Below are 25753 nucleotides of genomic sequence, written 5' to 3'. Positions count from 1 at the left end.
CTAAGTCTCCTTCCAATCTGCTGGGGAGTCCCGCTAGGGTGGAAGGGCCCTGTGCCAGCACCCACCTCTGTTTACACCCAAGACGGCAGGCTGGTACGTTCATTTCTGCCTCTGCCCACCCCACTCCCCCACCGGCTCTGTTAGCCTAGCTTCAGGCATCCCCATGGGTGGTTAGCTGCAGCTGGGCACTGCTGTTTCCGATGCCTGTCTGAGCTCCCCCCAGCTAGCCCCGGTGGAGAACAGAGCTGTAGCTCGGGCAGATGAAACCTCTTCTCCCCAGGCCTCAGCTGGCCCACCAGCCAGGCATGGCACCAGGGTCTCCAGGGAGGAGCGGGGAGGGTGGCTCTGAGGCTCTGAGGCGCCGCCAGTGTCACCCCCACACACATGTACTCCATCCCTGTGGGCTCAGGACTGTGACTCACCAGGACAGCTGAGGAAGGAGGCTCAGAGAGGCTAAGTCACTGGCCCAAGGCCCCACACTGAGGCCCAGGTAGAGCAGGGCTCCCATGCAGCGGGCTCAGGCTCCAAGGTCTGCCCACGCCCCTGTGCACCGGGGTGGGAAGGGCTGCTCTGCCCCCCGTCAGATGTTCGTGCTCCAGATCTCCAGGAGGCTCTGCATGGAGTCTTCTGCAGAAATCTCACACCTGCCAGGCATCAGGGCTGCTCACGGTGGGCTCCCACTGGGCAGTGTGTTCCCAAGCTTGCCTGCTCCCCAAGTTCTCCCCGTAGCATGTGTCTGTCCCCAGCCTGTCCCCACTCTCACCCTGGGCTGCTGTGCCAGACCCTCAGCACCTCACAGAGCCCGGCATGTTCCTTGGGTTTTTATAACTTAGGTGCAAACAGCAAACCACACAGATCTTAAGAACAGATCCTGAACGCTTCACCTCAACTGTCCTTGATTCTTAAGCTGACCTATAGGAGAATGGTCATCATCATGACTGACATTTACTGGGGGCTAAGAAGATGCCACATGGCACCCTAAATGCATTCCATGTATTACGGCATTTATTCCTGGAACCGCCTTTAGGTGAGGACCCTCAAAGGCCCCATCCTACAGATGAGGAAAGAGCTTATAATTCTGGAGCCTTGGTTCAAATCCTGTTCCTCTGCTCACCAGCTGTGGGCCTCAAGCAACTAACCAACCCTCTGTATGCCTTGTGTCTACATCTATAGGACGGAGATGAAAATAGTTCTTACCTCAGACTGCTGTGACGTTCATCCCTGCCTGCCGAGAGCCTGGAACAGGGCCTGGCCCTTGTCGGCCTTCATCCCCCTCCTTACGCCCAGCACAAGGCTGAACTGGACCCCTGCCCACCCCTGCCCAATATCTTCACCTGCCGTCCTTGTCCCTGGCATGAACACTTGGGGGCCACCCTGCTTCCCACCCAGGCTGTGCCACTAACACTGGGGATGCCCTGGTCACTCTACCAGGCTGAGGACAGGCTCTACTCTCCACCTGCCTGGACCCCCCTGCCCCAGCCCAGCCCATCCCCGTGCTCCATCCACATGCTCCAACCACAGCCCAGGGCTGGAAGACCCCACCCCCACCCCCACCCCACCTGCTGCCCTGCCGGGGCCCACCAGCTGCCTCCCACCCTGGGCAGAGCCGCCAGCACAGCCCGGCCTCGCCTGCATCCCCTCCCCACACATTCCCAGACCCTGGACCCCCCTATGTCTGGAGAGCAACAACCCCCACCTCATTCCTTCACTCTTGCCAAATCTGAGGCATCTGCGAACATATACTTAGGTATCTGGCAGAGCTAGGTTCAAACCTGGCTCTACCACATGCGTGGCCTGGGGCAAATGCCTTGTTGAGTCTCAGTCGTCTCATCTGTAAAATGGGAACAATGACCTACTTCATTGGACTCTGAGAACAAAATGAAATACTAGCATTTATTGGGCAGCTCTTGAGGTCAGGCCTCGTGCTATGTGAATTTTAAATCTTTACTTCCTTTAATCCTTAGGAGGTAAGGATGCTTCATCTCAAGAATACACAGCAGCCGGTCCAATCAAGAAGAGCCTTTATGGTTCTCAACAAAAAGCTCAACAGTGATGAAGCAAGCCCACTGCCTGCCCCCAGAGGTCACAGGCCCCAGGTGGAAATGAGGGGATGTTAGGTACCTTCAGTCAGGTGCAGAGAAACCAATGGCAAGGGCGGGGGGCAGGTGAGGGAGTCCAAGGGTGTGGTTAGTGCCTCAAGGTCTAGTCCAGGAGGTCAGTCTTTTTGATAGTTCATGATTCTGAAACGCTTCCTCCCGCCCCCCAGCAGAGGGAGCACCAAGGGAGAATGTGGGAGAATGTGAGAGTACCCCCATATGGTAATGAACATGAGTCCTCCAGGTGGGGTTGATTGGGGACGGGGATGCCTCAGCTGGCCCACTTTCCCTCCCCACCCCCCCCCACCTGTGATCACTGTCTAAGACACACCCAGGGAATGAGGGGTGGATGCTCCCCCCCACCAGCCTCCTGGGGGACCCTGGAAGTCCCCTTCAGATTAGAGCTGAGGACAAGGTCAGGGTCTGGGGCATTTCAAAGACCAGAGGTCAGGGCCCACTTGGGACCTTGGACTCCAAGCACAATCAGGGCCTGGGCACTTTGGGTGAGGCCAGTGGAGGCTACAGTCCCCCTAACTCAAGGCCCTACCCTAGATCCTACCCATACAACCTACCTCTGCCCTCCCTCTAGGAACTCCAGCCTGGCCACCAGCACCTCGGTCCTTACTTGGGGCCTCAGGTCCCAGCTTGGCCACCTGCCCCCATCCCCAAGGTCCCCTTCTGGGCCTCACCTTCCTCTGTCCCCTCCCCACTGGGGTTGGCGGCCCCCTCAAGCCTCCAGTGCTGAGGCCCATCACTGAGCCAAGCATTCTTCCCCCAAAACCTACTACTCTCCATAACAGGCAAGACCATGGCTGAAGCATGGACTGGGGGCTCCTCAGGCCTTCCCCTCCCCTTATTGCCACTGAGGAGCCTCAGGAAAGCAGGTCCAGACCTTGCTTTATTGAAGGGGAATACCAGATGGGAAAACCCACTCGCACCCCTTCCCTGCCACCCCTCACATCCAGGACCAGGGCTCCTACCTGCTGGCTGGGAATCCAGAGCCCACCCCAGCAGAGGCTTACCTGCAGCACCCAGCTCTCAGCCCCACCTACATGGGCACCCATGGCCCCTCGGGCCCTCCCTGACATCAGGAGGAGAGGGTGGAACAAATCCCATGACTTGTGCCCCCAAAGCCTCACCTGCCGTCCTCCCTCCTTGCGAAACTGCCTGCCTCTGCAGGGCCTGGTCAGACGGTGACCCCATGTGAGGTCTTCTGGGACTCAGGCCCTGCCTTCTGCCCCCACCCACAGAGGGGCCTGGAGACCCCCTGACACCCAATGGGGAGAGCGGAGGGGCTGCCCCCAAGGCCGGCCCAGTCAGGGACAGGCCCCTGCCCCTCAGCGCCTCCTGGCAGCTGCGCCCCCCGCCGCCCCTGTGGTTAGAAAAGGAGAAGCAGTGAGGGGCGGGCGGGGCCAAGGCAGGCGGGGGGCCGCACAGAAGAGCAGAAGGGCAGCGGCGTGGTCAGGACACCTCAGGCGGCAGCAGAGGTGTGTCCGAGTTCTGTGCCGAGACACTGGGGCACTCGGACCCGATGAGCCCGAGGCTGTACAAATTAAGGATGGAGTCAGCAATGATGCGGGCCGTGCGCTTCTGGTATCCTCCCGAGGTCACCATGAGGATGGGCACCTGGCGGCCACGGACCATCCGAAACACCAGTTCGTCCCGCTTCACGATGCCCTGTAGAGGGATGGGGGAGGGCCGGGGTCCTTGCAGCTTCGGAAGTCCCGGCCGGCCCCTCCCCCACACCAGGAGAAGCACCTGTGCCGCCTGCCTTGCCCGTGGACCCCACCCCCCCCCAGGGGCCGGACGCACCTGTGGGCTGATGGACAGCCCCCCAAGGCGGTCCCCTTCCAGGATGTCGGTCCCTGCGTTGTACACCACCACGTCGGGTGGGTGCTCCTGGAGGGCCTTCTGGAGGTTCCGCCCCACTTTATCCAGGTACTCATCGTCTTCCGTGCCCCACTCCAGCTCCACCTTCCGCCTGATGGCCTCTGTGGGGGAGACAGGAAGAGTCCCGACGTGCAAAGAAGGGAAATAGGCTCAGGAAGGTCAAAGTTGCCTGGGTCCCTGTCAGTGCCCCAGGCAGGACTGGAAACAGTCTGATGCCAGCACCGCTCTGCCTCATTCCACCCAAAATGAAGCTAAAGAGCACCAAGAACTGCAAGGGGGACCAAGGGAGAGAAAGGACTGCAGCTAAAACACTCTGCCCTAGGGATTTAGAGACCCATGTGGGTGACATCTGATCTCATTGCCTCCTTGAGCCTCCACCTGGAAATGTGGACACCTGCTGTGCCCTCAGGCCCAAATCCAGCACCTTCTAGTCTCCATTCAGAAACCGGGCCCCTGGGCCACACCTGGGACTGAATTACCCTCAGTAGATCCATTGGCATAAATGTCCCCTTACTGCATAAATGTCCCCTATTTGCAAAGTGGCCAGGGTGCTGTGTTTTCAAAATTCATCTGGGAGTCTCTGCCTTTTGATTGGTAAGTTTAAGCCACTTGCATTTATTTTAACAACCATTATATTTGACTTGGTTTCTGCCATCTTATTTTGAATTTTCTCTTTATCCTATTTTTCCTCTCGTTTCTTTTTTGTCATTCCCTGTTTTCTACCAGACAAATGCATACGCAGGAGGGGTTCTATTTTTTTTCTTCTGGTGATTTCCCTAATGTAAGGACCCACACGTGTTGTTTATTGGACAAGTTTATGTGATCTTGGATGGGTCAAGTGAGTTAATTCTCAGTTTGCATGTCTATAAAATGGGAGCAATCCCCACCTTCCAGGGATGCTGAGGATAACTGAAGTGACTTCTGCAGAACCCAGCATGTAGGGAACACTCAGGACAGAGAGCTCCATCCAAGTATGAGTGCACTTAAGGCTGAGGAAGAGGGGGCAGCTTACGCTTGGCAAAGCGGTCCCCGGGGTAGATGTGGCGGTTGTAGACGTCCATGATGTACACGCGCTTGTCACCCATGAAGTCCCGTTCGTGCCCATTGCCCTGTGGGGAGGACATGAAAGCTGCTTGCACACGGGCACCCTCAGCAAAGACAGGACCCCCGCACACACCCCAGGAAATGGCCCACGTGCCTGGGCAGCTCAGTTGGCCCTTGGAGGCAGAGGGTTTCTTGGCTGTTAAGTGGCAGAGCTGGAATTCAACCTCAAATCCCAGCCCCATGGTCTTCTGGTGTGACCTTGAGTGAGCCCCAACCCTCTGAGTATCTTCTCCACGAACTGAAAAAGGAATTCTAGCCCTGCCACCCTCTCTGGTCTGTGGCAGGATCAGCGGGGGTCAGGAATGGGAAAGGTAAACTGGGAAGGGCTGTGCAGGTGTGACTTGGTACCGGAGTTCAGTGTCACAGGAACCCCCCCCAAGCAAGGCACCCACTAGCACAAAGACACAACAGCAGGGGTGTGGGAGGGGTCCTCGAGAGCCCACTGCATGTCCCGCCCTGTCTGACCAGAGGAGCCAGCCCTATATTTGGAGTCCTGAGGAGGAGGCCCTGCATTCTGCTGCTTCACCCCCAGGCAGTGAGTTCTTAAGTAGTGGCCTCGGGCCCCAGCAACCCTGAAATCATGCGTGCGAGCATTTGTCTGAGGGGCAGGTCCACAATAGTTTTCAGCTATCTGCAGGGGGTGGCACCCCAACCTGACTAGGAAGCACTGGGGAGCCACAGCAGGCTTTAGAACATGAGAGTGGCGTGGCCAGACTGGGCTTTAGGAAGAGTCTTCAGCCTGGTGTGTTGGGCAGTCAGAAGGGAGGAAGCACCCTTGGGTTTGACAGAAGCAATGAGGAAGACCCAGTGCCCAGGATGGGCTGAGCGGGGCAGAGGGACAAAGACAGACCCTCCACTTCCAGCCCAAGGTGCAGAAGATGGGCAGCAAGGAGAGAAGCAGATCAGGGTGGGGGTGGCAGAGGCCCAGCCTGGCGCTTGGCAATGTTCCCAGGGGGAAGGGAGCTCCACAGTGGGGGGCCGTGTGACAGAGCTGATGGGGGCCTGGGGAGGCAGGGCCATGAGACCACAGCCCCCACAGGGTACTCACCTGATGGGCATCGAGATCAACGATGGTGGCTCTGGAGATGCCTTCCACTCGCTCAAACAGAAACTGCCAGGGGAGGGAGGGGGCAGTGAGGACCCACACAGGCCAGAAGACATAGCCCCTGGGGGATTCCTAGTTGAGGAGGGGTCAGGTGGGAGGCTGGACACACTTGTGGGCAATCAGGCCACCGGGAGAAGAATTCCCACACCCAGGAGAAGCCCGTGCAGCTCGAGAGAAGCATGTGTGCACGGTCAGGGAAGGCTCCCTGGAGGAGGCAGCATGTGCTGTACCCTGGCAGGCTGGAGGTCAGGAGCAGGGTAGTCGGGCTAGCCCTCAGAGACAGCCCAGGATTCCTAGGGGAATATATAGGGGTTGAAAGAGGGAACCTCCCCTCAAGGCTGTGCCTGGAACTTCATCCTGCATTCTCTGCCTTATCCTACAAGGCCAAGTTCTCATGTCTCCTCCTCTGGGAAGCCTTCCTTCCCCTCCCTCACCCTCTCGGAAGGTCTCCCGTGTGTCCCCCTCTCTGAATGGCCAGGGTCTGCTGACCTGCTTGCCCCGCTGCCCCCATTTAGTCTGTGTGCTCTGTGAGAACAGGGACCGTGCCAGCCCAACCCTGACGCCCAGAATCAGGCCAGGCACAGGGTGCTTAAAGGGAACTCTGCAACCCAGCAGAGGTGTAGGCCAGTGCCCGCCCTGCCCCTCGCCTCTCTGGGCCAGGGTCTCCTCCTCTGTACAGGGGAGGAGTAAATGAGGTGAGGAGGGCAAATGGAGGCTGGCGCAGGGCTGGGCCTGCCGGAACCAGCCATCCCCATCATTATGCCCATCTCCTCCTCACTCCGGTAGAGCGATGCGCTCCCTATATTGTGGACAAATGGGCTGCCCCTCTCCAGTCCCCACCATTGTTGAGGCCACACTGTCCCCCCCCCCCCCCCCCCCGCAGCACAGACAATGCAGAAGAGGAAGTGTCAGGTCTGGGTTGGAGTCCCAGCCTGGCTGTGCGACCTGCCAGCTTCCTCCCCTCCTGGGATCCAGTTCCCTTTTCTGTAATGTGGAGGAGAACACCCAATTGGGGGTGGCGGGGGTGTTCCAGGGAGGGCCCCTGGAGCGAGGACCCATGTGCTCGCGGCGCACCTTGATGGCCAGTGTGATGTCCGCATAGGCGCAGAAGCCGCCGCCCCGGTCACTGGAGCAGTGGTGGAAGCCCCCACCTGTGGAAGAGCAGACGTGGTGTGGTCACCCGCCCCCCTCCGGCCCACACCCTGTGCCTGCTCAGCTCCCAGGGACAGGCTCCTGGAACTCCAGGTTGGCAAAGTGAACCGAGCACCTGAGCACGTCACCATCCCCAAGTCAGGAGACAGCTCTGCCATCACCGCCATCCCTGTCCGGAGCAAGAAACCTCTTGCGCTGTCCTGACAAGTCAGCCCCCAGTGCCCATCACAACCCCCAGGGGCCAGGAGCTCATCTTTCCCGAGGCAAAAAGTTGTTCCTTGCCTCTATAGGGCCCAGGCCTGCCTCCATGTGACTTCCCATGCCAGGAAGGGGTGGTGAGGCTGTGGGGGACCCGTTTATGCTAGGACCACCCACATTCTGCAGGTGGTAGAAAGGAATGGTCAGGAAGGGCACCTTCTGCTGGTCATGGCCACCCATGGCAATGGGAGGCCCTGGACACCAGGGTCTGGCTCCCACCTCTCCCCCACTCTGAGAGCCCACTGCCCTGCAACCCCTACAAGGACCTGAGTTTCAGGGCCCCACCCAGCAGGTCGAATCCAGGGCCCACCGCTACAAAGGACTGGCCTCTTTTCATGCCAACAGGCTGTCAATGGATCTTAACAATGAGATAATAGCCAATCATGAACTCCTAACTGGGCACAGAGCTCACTGAAACCTCCCTACAGCCCCAAATGGGGACACTGTTACCATCACCTCCATTTTACAAATGAAGAAACTGAGGCACACAGAAAACCAGCACCTTGCCTGGGATCACACAGCTGACTGCCATGCAGAACCAGGATTCAAACCCAGGCTGGATCAGGACCTGGGCTCTTAACCTCTACCAGGTCATAACATCTTCCATGTGGGAAGGGCCTCCCTGAGTCTTTGTGAGGACCCTGCTGTAGACACACAGGGCATGTCTCCTTCAATCATCCACTTAGCAGTATAGCATAACATCACGGTTATGCCAGACCTAATGCTGGCTACCTGGCAATACCAAGATGGAAGAGCCCCAGCCCCTAGCCTTGTAGAGCTCACAGCCAAAGGTAGGGGTTCTCTGCTCTGGGACTCTGAGCAAGCCACCAGGCCTCTCCCCACACCTATTTCTTCATCGATACAATGGGACTGACAACAACAGTGCCCAGCTCAAATGAGAGGCCAGACCGTAAAGAGCTTTGCTAACTGTGAAGTGCTGCACCTCAAAGAGGGACAGATGAGGACGAGACAAGGAAGATGTGTGCAGCCCTCCCATGAGCCAATCTTGCAGGAGAGTCCAGGGGACTGCAGAGTGCTGGCCCTCAGGCCCCTGAGAAGGCCGTGGTATTGACCCCGGGCCTGTCTATCCATCACGTGACCAAGGCCCTGTAGACTGTCCTGGGCCCCAGGAGGCTGATGGAGTTTTTCAGGAAAGACTCTGAAATGCTGCAGGTTTTAGCCCCACCCAGGGCTGCCCAGGGGATGGTGAAGGCTTTTGCAGAGGGAGTGAGCTCCTTGTCACTGGAAGTATGCAAAGGCAGAGCTGGAGAGCCAACTGGGGAACTCCTTTAGATAAGGATCCCACCCCAGATGGAGGCACGGGTTGGTCCCTCCCAGACACCAGATGGCTGCATACCCTCGCCCATCCCACTTAATAAGGCACCAGAGCCTCTCAACTCTTCAGGTTGCCCTCAGGTTCCTCCTGGCCCTCCCAGCCCCCAGGACCCAGCAGGCCAGGCTGGCCAGGGCACTCACCCACATTGATGGCCCAGCCTCGCTCCATGGCCAGCTTCCCTGCCTTTGGAGACAAGCACAGGGTGAGAGGCACAGGCAACCGATTCCCTCACTCACTCATTCACAGCTTCACTCATTCATTCCATAAACACCACGTCCAGCCAGCTCTGAGGTAGGGCTGACCTATGAGGTAGGGTTCAGGAGGCACCCATCCTCCAGCAAACTCAGACTCAGTCTTGGAAGCAAGTACCAGATTGGCTGGCATATGAGATGTGCGGTGCATAAGCCCCTTTGCAATTTTGCCAAGAAACTGGAAGAAATCAGAGTTAAGTAGTTATGATCACAGGTGAGCTGACAATGATCTTAATGGGGCTTTCAAAGGGAAAATAGACAGTTTTTTGCCCATGGAAGTATGGCAGACTGAATACCAAAATCCTGTAGGAAATCATTGTTTGGGGTTGGGCAGTCATATTCCAATAAACAAACAAACAAAACAAGGTACAAATTTGCAGAGCTAAAAAGAAAACTATCGGGATCATTAGGTCTTGATCCAGCTCTGGATTAGCTCATCCTACATTTAAAACTGCAACGTGCCTCTACCTCCAATTAACTCGGCAGCCTGTGGCTAATTTTAAAGACAACTACATATGGGATACGCAACCTAATTTTGCTGCAAGTGTTCTTTACTGCCCCACCCATGATGCAGGGTGAGGGGAGCATCGCCCATCACTGAAGTCATGGGGGTTTGGTTTTCCATTTTGAATTGAGTACACTGAAGCCATAGTTTGAGGATATACTCTCTGGGGAATGGAGATATATCTTATATACCAGCAAATACGGTAACTCTAATAGGAGGTCAATGGCGGGGAGGAACAAGGAATTCAATGTCCTGGAGCACGTGGGAAAGCCTTCGGGAGAAAGAGTCGTTGTTGCTGTGCCTTGAGGAATATTCAGGATTTTGTTCAACTACAAAGTGGGCGGAGTGTATTCCAGATGGAGAGCCCAGGGTGAGCAAAAGCCCAGAGGCGCGGGGGTCCGGAGCCCAGCAGTTGCTTCCGCCTGCCTCCCCACCTACCATGATGGTTCCTCCCGTCTGGGTCCGGAGGGGCTTCAGCACCTTCCTCTGCACAAGGAAGTTGGGGAGGAAGATGACAGGGGGGATCTCTGTGATGGTCGCAACAGCAAAGGACCACTGTGGAAAGAGACGCAGGCCATTGGCCTCCCACTGCCGTGCCCAGAGCTCGGAGGCGGCAGTTGGGAAATCAGATTCCTTGTCATGCCAGTTTCAAGGTGCCCTGGGTGAGCTTCCAGCCTAGCGCAGTTCCTTTGGTCAGAAATGAGAGCCCCCCTCCCCCGCCCCCCCAGCGCTGGGCTCAGTAAAGAGCAGATTCCTTAAAGCGGTTGGCCCACATTCCTCGGTGCTCCAAAGCCCTTGGCTGCCCTCTTGTGCCCAGAACAAGAGCTGCAGAGGACTACCAGTGACCAGCTGCAGACCCCGCACAGGCCCAGCCCAACCACTGCACTAAAGGGGGGACACTGAGGCCCTGACCTGGGAAGATCTTTCTTTCCAAGGTCACACAGTGAGTCACTGGCAGAGCCAGGACAGGAAGCCCAGGTCTCCTGCTCCCCTGGCCCAGCATGACCTCTTCCCGCACTGGGAATCAGACCTACCTTCAAAAGGGGTATCAGGCCCTCAGCTCAGCTACTGAGGCAGGAGGGTCTAAGGGTACCCAAAAGGCATTTGCACCAAGATCAGGACACAGCCTTCCCTATGACCCTCCCCTGGCCCCTGGGCAAACATCCATGCACCCAGATCCTGAACCATCTCCTGCCTGGCTGAGAATATACCTGGATCCACACTCCCTGCTCTCCACTGACCCCAGGCAGAGCCTCAGAGGGGCCCAGGGCACTCTGTAAAGATTTACTAAGTGCCTGCTGCGCAGCAGGCTCCAAGGTGGGGGCTAGTCCTGTTCTCCTGACGGGATGCACAGCCTAGCGGGGAGGCGCTTATATGCGACAAAGCCTTCAAAGGAGAACATGATCTGTGCCTAGGTGGGAACAGAGAGGCTTTCTGGAAGCAGTGACCTTGAAGCTGAGACTGAAGATGAACAGGAGTTGCCCAGATGTCAGGATAAAGGTGAAAAGACAACTGCTTGGCAGATGGAAAGTGAGTCCAGGCTCCTGAGAGGTTGGGTGCAGCTGTGACAGGGCTGTGCCTATCGAGTAGGGCCTGGGCTGCCAGAGAATGTTCTCAGACAGCCTCGTCAGAGCAGCAGGGAGTCATCAGATGATGCTTTCTCAAGCCGTTCTGGCTGCAGCAGGAGGACCAATTAGGGGAACTTGAATAGAAGCAGCAGCTGCCCCAGGGAGGAAGCGAGAGACAATGAGGTCCGGGAGAGGGGAACAGTTAGCAGATAGCACAAGGGGGATGGGCAGACGGAGGGGTCAAGGATGCAAGGTTGGAACCCCAAGACTCCAACCCTGAAGGGCCAGGCCCAGAAGTATAGTCCACTCGGTCAATCGAGGGCTGTCCCGGGACAGGTTGGGGGGTGGGCAGAGGTATGGCGCTCAGGAAGCCAGGCAGAGAAGTTTCAGGAAAGAATAAGCAAAGAGAGGTGTTGAGAACAGGGAGCATGGCCACTGGGTTCTCCCACCAGGAGAGGAGATTTAGGGCAGGAGATGCCTGAGCATGTTCAGTGATGGGGAGGAGTCAGCAAAGAGGGAAAAGGAGAGGCCAAGGATGGGGTGAGACAGAAAGGGCACATGCCTGGGAAGGTCCTGGCAGGCCCCTTAGCCAGAGGGTGGCCATCGAGGTCAGGGCAGGAAAGGACACATGTCAACCACCTTACGGGCCACTGCAGCCACCCCGGCCAACAGGGAAGACGTTTTGTCAGAGTCCAGGTGTGCTGGGCACCCAGGCTGCCTTGAACTGCACTGACCAGCTGTGTGGGCACCCCTCCCAGGCCACCAAGGCTGAGGACAGTTGAAGGCCGGGGAAGCTCGCTCTGCTGCCTCGCTCAAGTGAAGGAGCTGGTGAGCATGGCCCATGGAACCCAGACCACTTGCGGTCTGAAAGGAGAGCTGCCCAGCCAGCCTTCCTGAAGCCCCAAGCCTCTGGCTGCAACATCGAGGCACCTCAGGGCCTGGGAGAGGGTGGGGTGCTAGAGCTGAGACCAGGAAGGTTGGAAAGCTCCAAGACCCCTCCATGTACGTGTGTATGTGCGTGTGTGTGTGCGTGTGCGTGTGTGTGGTGGGGGACAGACCCAGAGAGCGGAGGGTGGCCGGCTCTGCCTGCTGAGTGTGCCAATCCCACTGCCCGGCACAGGCCTGATGCATGGGAGGCACGGGGCCACTGTTTCCTATGAATAAACATTATAAAAACAAATGAGCCACTGAGGGGACACGTTAAGTCCCTGCCTCCCTCTCTCTCCCTCAGCAAGCTAGCGGGGAATAAGGATGGAAAGAAAACGAAACCTTATCCTGGCCTCCTGAGGGGTCCGCTAGAGACACTAAACCATGAGAAGGGCATTTTTTAAACTACGTTCCACAGCACCTGTCCAGCTCAGCACTCCCATCAGGAAAGGGTTCCATGTCGAGTAAGTTTAAGAAACATTGCTTCTATTGTCCACCCCTTGGAAATTCACAACACACTCTGGCATGTTAAAAGCTCTAAATTGTGCAGTGAAGAATCCTGTTTAACTTTGCTTCACCCCGTTTCCCAAACTTTCTGGCCACAAACCTCCGTCGGCTGGCTTGACTTTTTACAGAACCCGTACGGACCTTTGAAGAGCGGCAGTCATCCGGGACACACCGGGAACCTCGTAGGCCAGAGGGTGAATTTTACATAGGCCAGGCATAAAGTCACCAGAAGCACGTCTGGGATTTGGCCAAGGGGATCAGTTCCCCTGGGAGAAGGTGCAATGTCTGCCAATGTGTCTCCACTTCCGGCCTAGAGAGATGGTACTAGACTTCTCCCGGCCCAACAGTGATTTCTGTGCGGGGCAGCAGGGCCGCCTCCTGAGGATCTAGGCTCATGCCATTCAGTCCAATGGCCACCAGCCACATGTGGCTAACTTGGGCATACCTTTAAATTGATTTTAAAAATGTTTAATGAGAATTTTGTTAATTCAATTAAAAAAAATCAACCATACTTCAATAAAAAATTAGAATTTTGTTTCTCAGTCTCGCCAGAGTTCAAGTGCTTAATAGCCACATGTAGCTAGTGGCTACTGGACAGAGCCCTTCTAGAACATTTCTGGCATGTCAGAAAGTTCTACTAGACAGTGCTGCTCTAGAAAAACCACCAGCGACCAGGGTGAAAAACAAACGAGGGGGCGGGGCAGGCTGGTGGCTGGGCCCTGGAGGATGGGGTGGGTGGGGAAGGGCAACAGAGGGAGGGCAGATACTTTATCTGGGACATGCGGCCCAGCAGGCTGAGATGAGAGCGCCCAGATCTGCTGGCAGCTCAGGCCCTCAGAGAGTCTGGTCCCAGGCAAGGGCATTGAGGGATGGGCTAGATGCCAGTAGGGTGGGGACAGGGCTCAGCAATCCTCCTCAGAGTCAAACTGGTCCAACTCGGGGTTCTGCCACTGCTGGGTGAATTTGGGCACGGCCCTTTACTTCCCTCCTGTCTCCTCATCCACGAAACAGGAGGTCTTCCCCACCAGACCTGAAATGAGGACTTAGACCCATCCACCAGGCCTGTCTTCGCCTTCCCATCTGAAGTACCCCCACCTGGGTCCTCCCTCTGACCCCCCCACCCTTGCCTCATCTTTCTGCACAGCACCCGTCTCTACCTGACATTACAGTATGTCTCTGTTGTTATCAGTCTCTTCCAGAAGGATGCCAGAGCTAGGAGGGTAGGCCCACGCTCATCCCTGCCATACAGACAATGCTGAGAGCGACACCTGGCACATGGTAGGTGCTCACAGCACATGCTGTCCATCCTCTCCCAGATCCCTACCTGCACAGTCCCTGGAGGAGGCCACCTCACCTGTGCCACCCAAGAGAGCCCCAAACAGTGACTGGCCCATAAGGGGCTAGAACAGCCCAGCCCTCTGTTCCTGAGCCAGCACAAGTGTAGGGCCCCTCCTGGGGTCAGGGGAGGCCAAGCTCCTGCTGAACCCTCATGAGTGCCCAGCTTCCTCCCCCATCCTCTCTTCGTCCCACCCTCTCTTACAGGTTTCACAACAAAGCTTGCCCTCCGGGAATCCCTTGCATCCCCATCCCCAGCAGGCTCGGCTTTTAGGGGGTGTGTCTCCCAGTGTAGTTCCTAAACCAGCAGCACCAGCACTTAAGAACTTGTCAGGAATGTAGATTCTCAGGGCGCCTGGGTGGCTCAGTGGGTTAAGTGTTTGACTCCAGATTTCAGCTCGGGTCATGATCTCAGGGTCATGAGATCGAGCCCCATGTCAGACTCCATGCTCAGCGGGGAGTCTGCTTGAGATTCTCTCTCTCCCTCTGCCACTCCCCCCGCTTGCGCACACTTTCTCTCTCTAAAATAAATAATAAATAAAATCTTTAAAAAAAAAATGTAGATTCTCAGGCTCCTCCCCAGACCTGAATCAGAAACTCTGGGAGTGGGCCCAGTGATCCATGTTATGACAAGCCCTCCAGTGGATTCCAATGCTTAAGCAAGTTTCAGAACCACTGCTCTAGAGAACTTGACCCCTGAAGTGATGAATGAATGAATGAATGAATGAATGAATGAATGAATGAATGACAAGAACAAGGGAGGTTTGTCCCAGCCTAATGCCCATTGCCCACCAAAAGGCATGGCCTGCAAGCTTCCCCATCTCGGAGCCTGGCCCGGTATCAGGGCCTCCATGCCCAGCCAGCCTTTTGGGGACCCCACAGATAGCAGGACATACCTGAGGTTGGTGACACCTCTGGGACCCACTCCCACCCCATACTCTCAGCTCTGCAAGACTCTATTCTCTAGCTGCCTGATTTTCTCAGGTGGACCCTCTACCCTCAGAAATCCAAACCAAGAATTGCTCTCAGGGGAAGAGATGGTTGCTACCCCATTTGGAGTCCCAACTGCTTGGTTTGGGTCAGAACTTTCCATCAGTGAAAGTGGGAGCAAAAGGAGAAGAGGGAAAAAATCCACATGATCAGTTCAGTTGTTGAAGAAGAAGCCTTTGCCAAAATCCAACACCCTTTCATGAAAAGTCAATCAACAAACTAGGAATAGAAAAGAACTCCCTCAACCTGGTAGAGGGCATTTATCATACACACATGCACACACACACACACACACACAATCTCAAAGCTAACAAGATACACAGTACTAAAAAATGGAAAACCTTCCACCTACGATCAGGAACAAGGCAGGGATGCCTGTTTTTGCCACTTCTATTCAACCTCACACTAGAAGTTCCAGCCAGAGCAATTAGGAAAGAAAAATTGGAAAGCAAGAAGTAAAACTATCTCTATTCACAGATGACATGATGTTAGCTACAGAAGATCCTAAAGACGACACACACACACCTATTAAACTGAAGAAGTGAATTCAGCCAAGTGGCAGGATACAAGATCAACACACAAAAATCAGTTGTATTTCAATACCTTAGCAATAAATAATCCAAAAATGAAATTTAAAAAGTAATTCCATTTAGGGGTGCCTGGATGGGTCAGTTGGTTAAGGATCTGACTTCAGCTCAGGTCATGATCTGTGGTCCTGGGATCAAGCCCCACTTCATGCTCCTCACTCAGCAGGGAGTCTGCTTGTCCCTCTGCCCTTCCCCCTGCTCGTGCTCAATCTCCCTCTCAAATAAATAAATAAAGTATTTTTTTAAAAAGTAATTCCATTTACAATAGCATCAAAAATAACAAAATACTTGGGAATAAATTTAATTTTAAATTTAAGGAGGTGCAGTCACCCTAAAAACTACAAAACACTGCTGAAAGAACTTAAAGATCTAAAGAAATGAAAAAATATCCATGTTCATGAGTTGCAAGACCTAATATTATAAAGATGGCAATACTCTCTAAACTCATCTACAGATCCAACACAATCCCTATCAAAATCCCAATGGCCTGGGCGCCTGGGTGGCTCAGTTGGTTAAGCGACTGCCTTCGGCTCAGGTCATGATCCCAGGGTCCTGGGATCGAGTCCCACATTGGGCTCCTGGCTCAGCGGGGAGCCTGCTTCTCCCTCTGACCCTCTCCTCTCTCATACTGTTTCTCTCTCGCTCGCTCTCTAATAAATAAATAAAATCTTAAAAAAAAAAAATCCCAATGGCCTTTTTGCAGATCCTATAATTCATAGGGAATCTCAAGGGACCTAAAAAAAAAAACTTGAAGAAGAACAAAGTTGGAGGACTTGCAATTCCCAATTCAATAGTTACTACAAATCTTCGGTCATCAAAACAATGTGGCAATGGCATAGGACAGACATATGCATCAACTGAATAGGATAGAGAGTCCAGAAATAAACCCATCCATCTATGGTCAGTTGATTTTCTACAAGGTTACAAAGACTAGTCAGTGGGGAAAGTACAGTATCTTTAATAAATGGTGCTAGGAAAACTGGAGAGCCACATGCAAAAGACCGAAGTTGAGCCCTTACCTCACACCATATACAAGAATTAACTCAAAATGGACAGAAGACCTAAACACAGACTGAAACTCTTAGAAGAAAACATATGGGTCAATCTTCATGACCTTGGATTTGGCAATTGAGTCTTACATGTGACACCAAAAGCACAAGCAACAAAAGATGAAATAGACAAACTGAAGTCTAGCAAAATTTAAAAATTTTGTGCATCCAAGGACAGTATCAAGAGAAAGAAAATACGATCTACAGAATGGGAAGAGATATTATTTGCAAACCATATAATATTGAGAACCTACGAAGAACTCTTAAAACTCCACAACAAAAAGATAAACAACCCAAATTTTTAACAAGGGCCAGTGACTTGAGCAGATACCTTGTCAAAGAGGATATAAAGATGGCCAATAAGCAGATGGAAAGATGCTCAGTGTTATTAACCATTAGGGAAAATGCAAGTTACAACCACAATGAGATACCATTTCACACCACTAAGTTAGCCATGATCAAAAACAAAAACAAACCAGAAAACAACAAGTGTAGGTGAGAATGTAGAGAAATTGGAACTTTTGCACAGTGGTTAGGGATATATACAATGTGCAGTTGCTATGGGAATCATTTTAGTGTTTCCTCAAAAAGTTAACCGGAATTACCCTATGACCAGCCATTCCAGGCCTAGATATATAAGCAAAATAACTGAAAACAGGTACTCAGACAAATATTCATATATGCACATTCATAGCAACACTACACACAAAAGCTAAAAGCCAGAAGCAACTTAAATGCCCATTAACTGATGAATGAATAAATAAAATGTTGTCTATCCACACCCTGGAATATTATTCAGCCATAATAAGGAATAAAGTGCAGGTACATGCCACAGGATGGATGATTCTTGAAAACTCCACGCTTGGGCTTGGTGAAAGAAGCCACAAGCCAAAGGTCACATACTGTATGTTTCCATGCATAGGAGACACACAGAAAAGGCAAGTCCATAGAGTTAGAACACAGGCGGGTGGTTGGTCACCAGGGGCAGAGGAGAGGGCGGAATGGAGAGCAACTGCTTCGTGGGTTCAGGGTTTCCTTTTGGAGTGAGGAAAATGTTTTGGAACTAAATAGAGGTGATGTTTGCGCCACATTGCAAATGTACTAAATGCCACTGAATTTTACACTTTAAAATGGTTACTGGTTATGCTATCTGAATTTTACCATAAATAAGAAAAAAAGGAGACAAGAGTCCCCTCAGGGAAGAAGAGATTAGAGAGAGAAAAATGAGAGGCAGAGGGGGTGGGTGTGGGGGCCATTTCCCCAGACACTCTCTGAGACTTCACCCCCCGCCCAAAGGTCTGTCTCCCTCCCCAGTGCTACTCTGAGTGCTGTGAGGTCAGTGACTAGGCCCAAGAGGTGCTCAGACTTTCTGAGGCTCAGGCGTCCTTGGCTTTGCTTTCTCTTGCATGCCTCATACCCAATGTGAACAATAGAAAATTCTATTGTTTCAACTTCATAACAAACTGCAAATCCTACCAAAATCCATAGCTGCTGCTTCTAGCCTAGTCTGAGAGCCCAGGGCCTCTCACCAGATTACTGTAGCAACCTCCTTCCTCACTGATCTCCCTGCTTTTGTCTTGACAGCCTCATCTCATTACAGCTGCCAAGCAACCCTGCTAAAACCTGGATCAGATCATCTCCCTCTGCCTAAAACATTCCTTGGCTCCCACCTCCCTCAGAGCAAGGCCACAGCGGTACAAAGGGCCTTGTGTGGTCTGGCCCCTGATCGTCTTCTGACCCCATCTCTTGCCAGTCTCCTCCCCACCCCCATTTCCTCCGATCCAGTGGCAAATACTGTTTCAGAATACACTGGAGATACTCCTGCCCCAGAGCCTTTGCACTTGCTGATCCTTCTACTTGGAATGCCCTCCCTCCACATGCCCACATAGCTAACTCCCTCACTACCCTCAGTCCATGATCACATGTCAGTAAGCCCCTCCTTAACCTCCCTATTTCAAACCGCAGTCCCCACCACCCCCTTTCCTCCTGTACTTTTGCCCACCGCACCGAGTGCCTCGTAACACAGCCTATCATTGACTGGATTATCACGTCTATTGGCTGACTCCGCCGACCGAAATACCAGCTCCCTAAGGAGAGGGACTCCATCTCTTTTGTTCTAGCCTGTCTTCCCTGGAACACAGCACAGTGTTCATTAAATACTTACTGGATTAAAAAAAAAAATACCTGCTGGATAAACGTATCCCAGGCACTGCACAAGGTCAAGATATCAGATCGGCATCACGCTACCCCACACCGCAGGCAAACTATCACTGGGATTAGCAGAAGGCACAAACCTGGCACTGGCCCAATCCAACCACCACCCTCAATGGGGCCAACTCTGGGCCTTGCACACAGTAGGTGCTCAATAAAAATTTCTTTCCCTGAACAGACATCACCTGGCAAACATCAGGCTACTGCATCTCGGTCAATGCTTGAATGATTAAGCATCAAAGGCCGCCCAGGACAGGGCAGGCATGAGCCCTGGAACATGGGTGGGGGACAGAGTGAGGCAGGCCAGGGGAGAGGGTGACGTCTCACAGCACACACACAACAGCCAAGGAAACCTGCAGGGACTCTCCAGGGCACTGTTCCAGGTGCCCGCAACAGAGAGAGAAAAGAAAAGGAACATTGCAGATGGGGGGTGCGGAGAGAGCAGGGGATGAGTGCGGGCAAGGGGGATGTTCCTGAGCCACAGCCCCTAAATGTCAAAATGCCTGAAATGGGCATGGGTCCCACGTGCTCATCAAGGGCACCTCACACCATGTCACTCTCCCATGGTACCTGGTACAAAATCCAAACTCCTCCCACAGCTTGCAAGACCCAGTGTGGCTGGTGCTGCTAGCCTCCCTGACCACATCATGCCACCTCAAGCACCCTTCTCCCCTTTAGGAGGCAAAGTCCCCTCCCCCTCCTGGCATGTGGTTCTGGAACATTCTCCCTTCAAAGCTCCACAAGAGTGTCACCTACTCCTCATTCTTTTGTCTCAGCTCAAACCTCACCTCTGTGAGGCCCTCCCAGACCACCCAGCCACCCTCCACCCTTCACTCAGCTACCCTCTGTTTTCTTTCCTTCACAGCCCTTTGTGCTTTGTGAAATGCTCGTGTGGTTACTTCTTTACTGTCAGTCTTCCACAACAAAATGCAAATCCATGCGAGCAGGGAAACTTGCTTATTTTTCATTTTGTACCCAGTACACAGTCAGTATTTGATATAGATGTGTTGAATGACTGAGTACTTCACCTTAGTAGGTGCTATGGAAATCATCATGTTTCTCCTTTTGCTCTTGCTGCCAGGGAGCTCCAAGCCAAATACATGAGCTCAATCATAGCATCTTGGTTAATCCTCTCAGTTGGCATATCTGAATTCTCCTCCTGCCCTTGACCTCAATTTTCTACTTGGGTCTCTACCTGTTAACACTTTTTATTATTATTATTTATAACACAGTAAGCTGCCTTTAGGCTTTTGAGGGCCCAAGGCCAAGCACAGAGTGAGCCCTGCATGGTTCTCCTGAAGGCTCCTCAAATAGGTGGGGTCCTGGAGCCTATTCCACCCTACCCCCAGCCTTATCCTGGCACATTCACATGCAATCCACCCTGGCCTCCCTCTGTTCTGGTCTCTCCCTGCCCTGCCCCACTGCCATCTGTCCCTGCTCCCCACCCTCACCCTCTGGACTCTGGCAGGCATGTCTTCCTGGCCCAGCTCCTGGGCTGTGGACTGTGACCACGCATGTCTGCCCCAGGAAACCAGGGCAGCCAAGGACTGGGCTTCCTGCCAAGGCCTCACACACCTCTCTCTCCCAGGAACCAGGTTTCAACCTCTTCCTGGTAATCTTTCATGAGCTGACAATGCCACAACTCCATCTAGAATTCTCACAGCTCGGGCCAGGGTCAGGAGGAGGGCGGGTAGCTGTGACCAGGAACTGGGAAGACTGACTGGATGTCCAGCCTGGGGTCTCCCTGAGGGCTGTTGGATTTCCTGGGTGACCTTGAGCAGGTGCAGCCTCTTTCTGGGCCTAGGCTTTCCACCTATACAGGTGAGTGGGTGGGGGAGGGTTTGGTGACCTCTGGCATCTGCCATGGCGCTGAGTCTAAGATGAGCTGGGGGTCAGCGGTCTGGGCTCCCACACTGTTGGCAGAGAACCTATGGCATCCATGACTGTGCCCCCACCAGGGTGGGCTGGCAGCACCAGGTTCTGATGCAACCCCCCCAGCCTAGCTTCCTCTCTAGGGGAGCACCCCACAGAGGGGTCTCGGACCCTCAAGCACAGATGAGTGTTTGTGAGCTCTTCCAGAAAGAAGTCACAAGCAGGTGGCCTATAGGCCTGCTTTGGTCTGCAGGTGGGATTGAAAATCTTGAAATGAGTTGCCACTTTAAGAAACCAGGGACTGCCACTTACTAATCTGAATTTCAAACTGCTCTTTGAAAGGCAGGCCCCTAGCCACACTGGGCCCATGGTGGAGCTGAGTAGCAAGCCACCCACTTGGGAAGGGGCAGAAGCTCCCCAGTTGGCCCCCATACATCTGTCTGACAACTTGTTTATATTCTTTGCTTGGCCCTGGGGAGTTTCAAATTAGTTTTGGCCCAACAGTTTTCAACACATCTTTAGCAGTAGAAGTTCTTAATACAGAATCTTAAACTTCAGCCAAATATAAAAATAGACCTAAATGGGATAGCTTTGGTTGGCTAGGACAAGGGGCTGGGGGGCCCTCACGCAGCATGTCAGCAAGGGTCTCTGAGGCTTGTTCATAGAACACATATTGAGGGGCACCTGGGTGGCTTAGTCAGTTAAGTGTCTGCCTTTGGCTCGGGTCATGATCCCGGGGTCCTGGGATCGAGTCCTGCATCGGGCTCCCTGCTCAGTGGGGAGTCTTCTTCTCCCTCTCCCTCTGCCTGCCTCTCTCTCTCTCTTCCTCTCTGTCAAATGAATAAATAAAATCTTTTTAAAAAAATAAAAATAAAGAACATAGATTGAAAGGCACTAAGGTAGAGGCCCAAAACACCTAGAAAGGTTCAAGCCCCACCAAATGGACATCCCTGCTTCCATACACCCAGGGACAGGGAGCTCACTAGCCCCTGGAGCAGCCTAGCCTATCCCTGGTATCTGCCTTTTTATGACACCTGTCTCTTTCTGTTGGGGACCACAGACTCTCATGCCCCCCCCCCCAGCCGCACGAGGGGCAGGAATGGAGCCCCTTTAGGCTGTGTTTCCTCAGGCTGAGCTGCCCCTGCTCTGGCCACCCCTCCTGGTCAGCAGCCCCCCAGGCCCCAGGCCCTGTACCTTCAGCTCGTTGAGATAGCGTCTTGTGTGCACCACCAGCAGGTCCTCATCCGAAGCCTCCCGCGCCTCCACCAGCATGCCATCTGATAGAAGCTTCTCTTCTGAAACCACAAAGTGGGCACCCTGCTTCCCTGATGACCCAAAGGCAGACCCAGCTCCAGACCACTCCTCCAGTAGGCTGCAGACTTAGCCTCTGCTAACCCTGCCCCAGTAGGAGGCGGGCAACCGCTGGCTTCTGAGAACAGGTCGCCTCCTGGGCCAGGGTGGACAATGCCAGGCCCCAGGGCCCGAGGGCGTTAGACATTGGGCACGCAGTGATCCTTGTGTTTCCCAAACCACTGACAGCCGAGAGGTGAGCTCAGGTGTGACGGGATGGCTTTCAGAGGCAGGTGGCACACAGATCAATAATGTTGACTCAAGTGAGAAAAGCTCTTCTGGGTTCTCCCTGCACCTTCTGGTGACACCATGGGAGGCTCAGTACGGTGTGGCCTCTCTTTAAGGCCTGCCTAAACCCTTGCTCATCTCCCTTTTTTAACCCAAAAAGTAGCAGGCTCGCAGACTTCCAGGCAACAGTAAGCAGCCTGAAGTGAATTAAGTTTTCCTGCATTTATTTTTTTAACCATGACCTTCTATTTGTGGCAAGTGAAACTGCCTTTTCCCATTTAGATGATATAATGTTTCCTTTTAAAACAAGTTTAAGTTTTTTTTTAAAGCAGAGGCTAAGTCAGTTAAAAAAATATATATGAAGTAAATAACGGAGCAGGTGGTATGGCAAGGTCCCAAGAGCAGTTTGCAAATAATTGATGTTTGGGAAACACTGCAGTATTTTATCAGCCCTCACATCCACCAGACAAGATTTGCTCTGTTTTGCAAAAAAAGACACTGAAGCCAAGAGCAGGAAGTGCTCTAGGGCACAGTGAGAATAGGACCATCCTGCTCTGGGCTCTAGGGAAATCAAAGGGACAAGGTCAGAATCTAAGGAAAACTGTTAATGTGTAACCCATAGAAGCCAATAAGTCCCATACATTTCCCACATACAGCTCCACATACAGAAGGCACTCTCTACTCTCCCCTTTCCCCCTAATAACATTCCATGGCTCCCCACTGCCTTCGGGCAAAGGGCCAGCTCTTTTCTTGGCAGCACCCAAGGCCCCTCACCAAGTGGTCCCCGCCTCCTTTCCACCCACATCCTCAGAGGAGAAAGGAGAGAACTCAGGAAGACTGTCAGCTCAGAGATGAGGGAGACAAGGAACCCTATGTTGAGCTGCTGGGTAACACAGGATCCCAAGAAAGGGCAAGGGGGGGAGTGACTCAGGCCAGGTCTGCTGGAAACAGAGCATGAAGGACCATAGTCAAGAAGGCAAGAGACCTGTAAGGTGACCAGCAGGCTGGCCCCACCCACCTTGCTGGGTTTCTCACCGTCCTGGCACCCCGCTTGGACTCTTTTCTACTTAATAGTTTTCAATACTCACTCTGGTCACAATTGTAAATGGAAAATCAGTATTGGTTGCCACAAATAGAAGTTAACCAAAAATAGAAAACATATATGATAGAAACAAACAGTTATTAATCTGTAATTTGATTCTATTTTCTGCAACATGCAGAGCCTGCGGCTTGCTCTAGATTTGTTAAAAGAGGAGATGGGCTTCGGTATTAAAGACAGGCTAGCCCCATAGTGAAACTTTCTCCATGGCGTCATCAGGATTGTGTGATTTAAAGATACACCATGCCTCATCCTATGCCAGGTAATATTCCCTACTTCTGTCAATTAAAGAACCCCTAATGCAGGGGAAAGGGAGAATATTCTCCCACTAGCCTACTGTGATGCCTGAATTTCCCACCTAAACCAGACCCCTGGATCACAAGCCAAAGTTGAAACCACACTGCAGAGCCCACCGTTCTCAGCGGAACAGCTGTGAAAGCTGGGAGCCTAGAGCTCTGAGTTCCAGACCCCACTCTGCCCCTTAGTAGCTGTGTGACTTTGAGCATATTCCCTAACCTTTCTGGGCTCCAATTTCCTCCACCTGTAATCAGTAGGGTTGGAGCAAAGGCTCTCTACCTCTTGGACTCTCCGAGTTTGTGGGGGACGGATACTGGATTCCTCTAAACTTCAGCTTCCCTGTGTCCATCCTTAATCAGCTCCCCTTCTACTGGCCTCCATGGACAGAGCCAGGACTTAAGCCCACAGCGAAGGGGAGCACTGAAGGTTTGAGACAGGGACATAGCATGCTCAGAAATCTGTGTTGCAAAGCCCCTTTGCCAGCATGGTGGAAGGCAGTCTGAGGGCTGAGCCTGGAGGTAGGAGACTGTGGCTTGTGTCAGGGAAGACACAGGCAGGGGCCGGGGGCTGGGGTCGGGGAGGTGGGTTGGAAGAAAGAGATGTAGGGTCTCATAGGGCCTTCCATACCTTTTAGGAAGCTGATCACTTTGCCCCATTTTCCCGCGTCAAAGGGGTGCAGTTTCTCCAGGCCCATGAAGGTTATGTTGTAGCGTGGTGAATACACGATGGGCCAGCGTGTCTCCGGCACATGCTGGTACAGTTGAGTTGCGTGTGGCCTTCCGTGTGCCCAGGGACAGACACACAGGGAGGGGCAGTCTCAGTGTGGAAAGCAGCCTCCTCCTCCCTACCACCCCGCTTGGACTGACCACACAATCCCGACCCAGTACCACTAGCTCCCTCAGCCGCAGGAAAAGGGCCACTTAATATCAGTAACAACAGTCGTGAAAGCAGCTCCTTACTGAGCATTGGCCCTTTCCCTGCACTATCCAACCCAAACCTCACCGGAGCCCTGGAAGTAGGCACCACCATCCCAACAGAGGCTTGGAGAGGGAACCAGGCCTGCCCAAGGTCACACTGCAGATCTGTGCAGCACCCGATGTTCACCAAGGTGCATCTGGCTGCAAGGCCTCAGCATCTCACTTCCACATTATAACAATCACGCTAAACAGCTGTATGTTTCCTTAACTGTAAAATATGTGGCTATCTTGAGATAATGCGTCCAAACAGCTGAGCACAGAAAGCTCCCTATCCCTGAGAGCTGGGGGTGGGGGTGACGGTTCCCAGAAACAGCAGGTCGGGGTTCACGCAGGCTGTGGCCCAACCTGCAGCCAGGGATGGAGATCACCTCAGCCTTGCCGCGCAGCTGAGCCCCCTCCCCACCCCATTACACCTCTGCAGCCGCCGCCGCATCGGGACCAGAAACCTGGCTTCAGCGGCTGCCACTGTGAGGGGCCTCCGCACAGCTGGTGGAGCCCGGGATAAGACAGACGTCAGACCCGCGCACGTCGCCGGCCCTCGCCCAGGTCGGAGCCCCCGTGGACCGCACCTCGGACCGCAGAGAAGTGGCGCGGGGCCGGCCTGGGCTCACTCGGCCTGAGCGGCCCCTGCCCGCGGTACCTGGGCACGCACCTGACGAGCCCGCCGGGTAGCCCGCGCACTAGTGCTCCCGCCCACGGGGACCCCTGGGAACCCCGGGGGCTTGGATTGGCGCCCCACCCCGCGCCCCCACCCCTGCCTCACTCACATCCCGGGGCCGGGCCCTCCCTGCGCTGGCCACTGCTCCGCGACCGGGCGGGGCGGGGCACGGCCCCGCCCAGGACACGCCCCCGGCCTCGGCCTCCTCCGCTGGGGGCGGAGCTCCGGCAGTCTCGACTCCGCCCCGCCCGCGCCCGCGCCTGCGTCACAGAGGGATGAAGTCCCGCAGTGAGCGCGCCCGCGGTTAGGAGGCCACGCCTCCAACTGCCATCAAGCACGAAGTCCCGCCTTCCGCAGACAAATGCCCAGTGGAATCCCCTGGCTCGGAAAGCCACGCCCCC

General features: G+C 54.0%; 1 protein-coding gene across 1 annotated transcript; it reads right to left on the bottom strand.

Moving 5' to 3' along the window:
• Window positions 1-1912: 1912 nt before the first annotated feature.
• HDAC11 (histone deacetylase 11) lies at window positions 1913-25528 on the bottom strand. The gene is made up of 10 exons (XM_034997146.1): window positions 25462-25528; window positions 24345-24493; window positions 21938-22038; window positions 10136-10252; window positions 9082-9124; window positions 7270-7346; window positions 6139-6201; window positions 4999-5095; window positions 3909-4087; window positions 1913-3773 (listed from the first exon to the last, which is right to left on the bottom strand). Coding segments are annotated over exons 1-10 (1044 nt in total). The 5' UTR covers window positions 25464-25528; the 3' UTR covers window positions 1913-3557.
• Between the last annotated feature and the right edge of the window lie 225 nt (window positions 25529-25753).

This window comes from Mirounga leonina, unplaced genomic scaffold (genome assembly GCF_011800145.1).
Source record: "Mirounga leonina isolate KUSES-001 unplaced genomic scaffold, KU_Mleo_1.0 Mir_94, whole genome shotgun sequence".
Lineage (NCBI taxonomy): Eukaryota > Metazoa > Chordata > Mammalia > Carnivora > Phocidae > Mirounga > Mirounga leonina.
The sequence above is the reverse complement of the archived record's forward strand: the minus strand, read 5'-3'. Positions and strand labels throughout refer to the sequence as shown.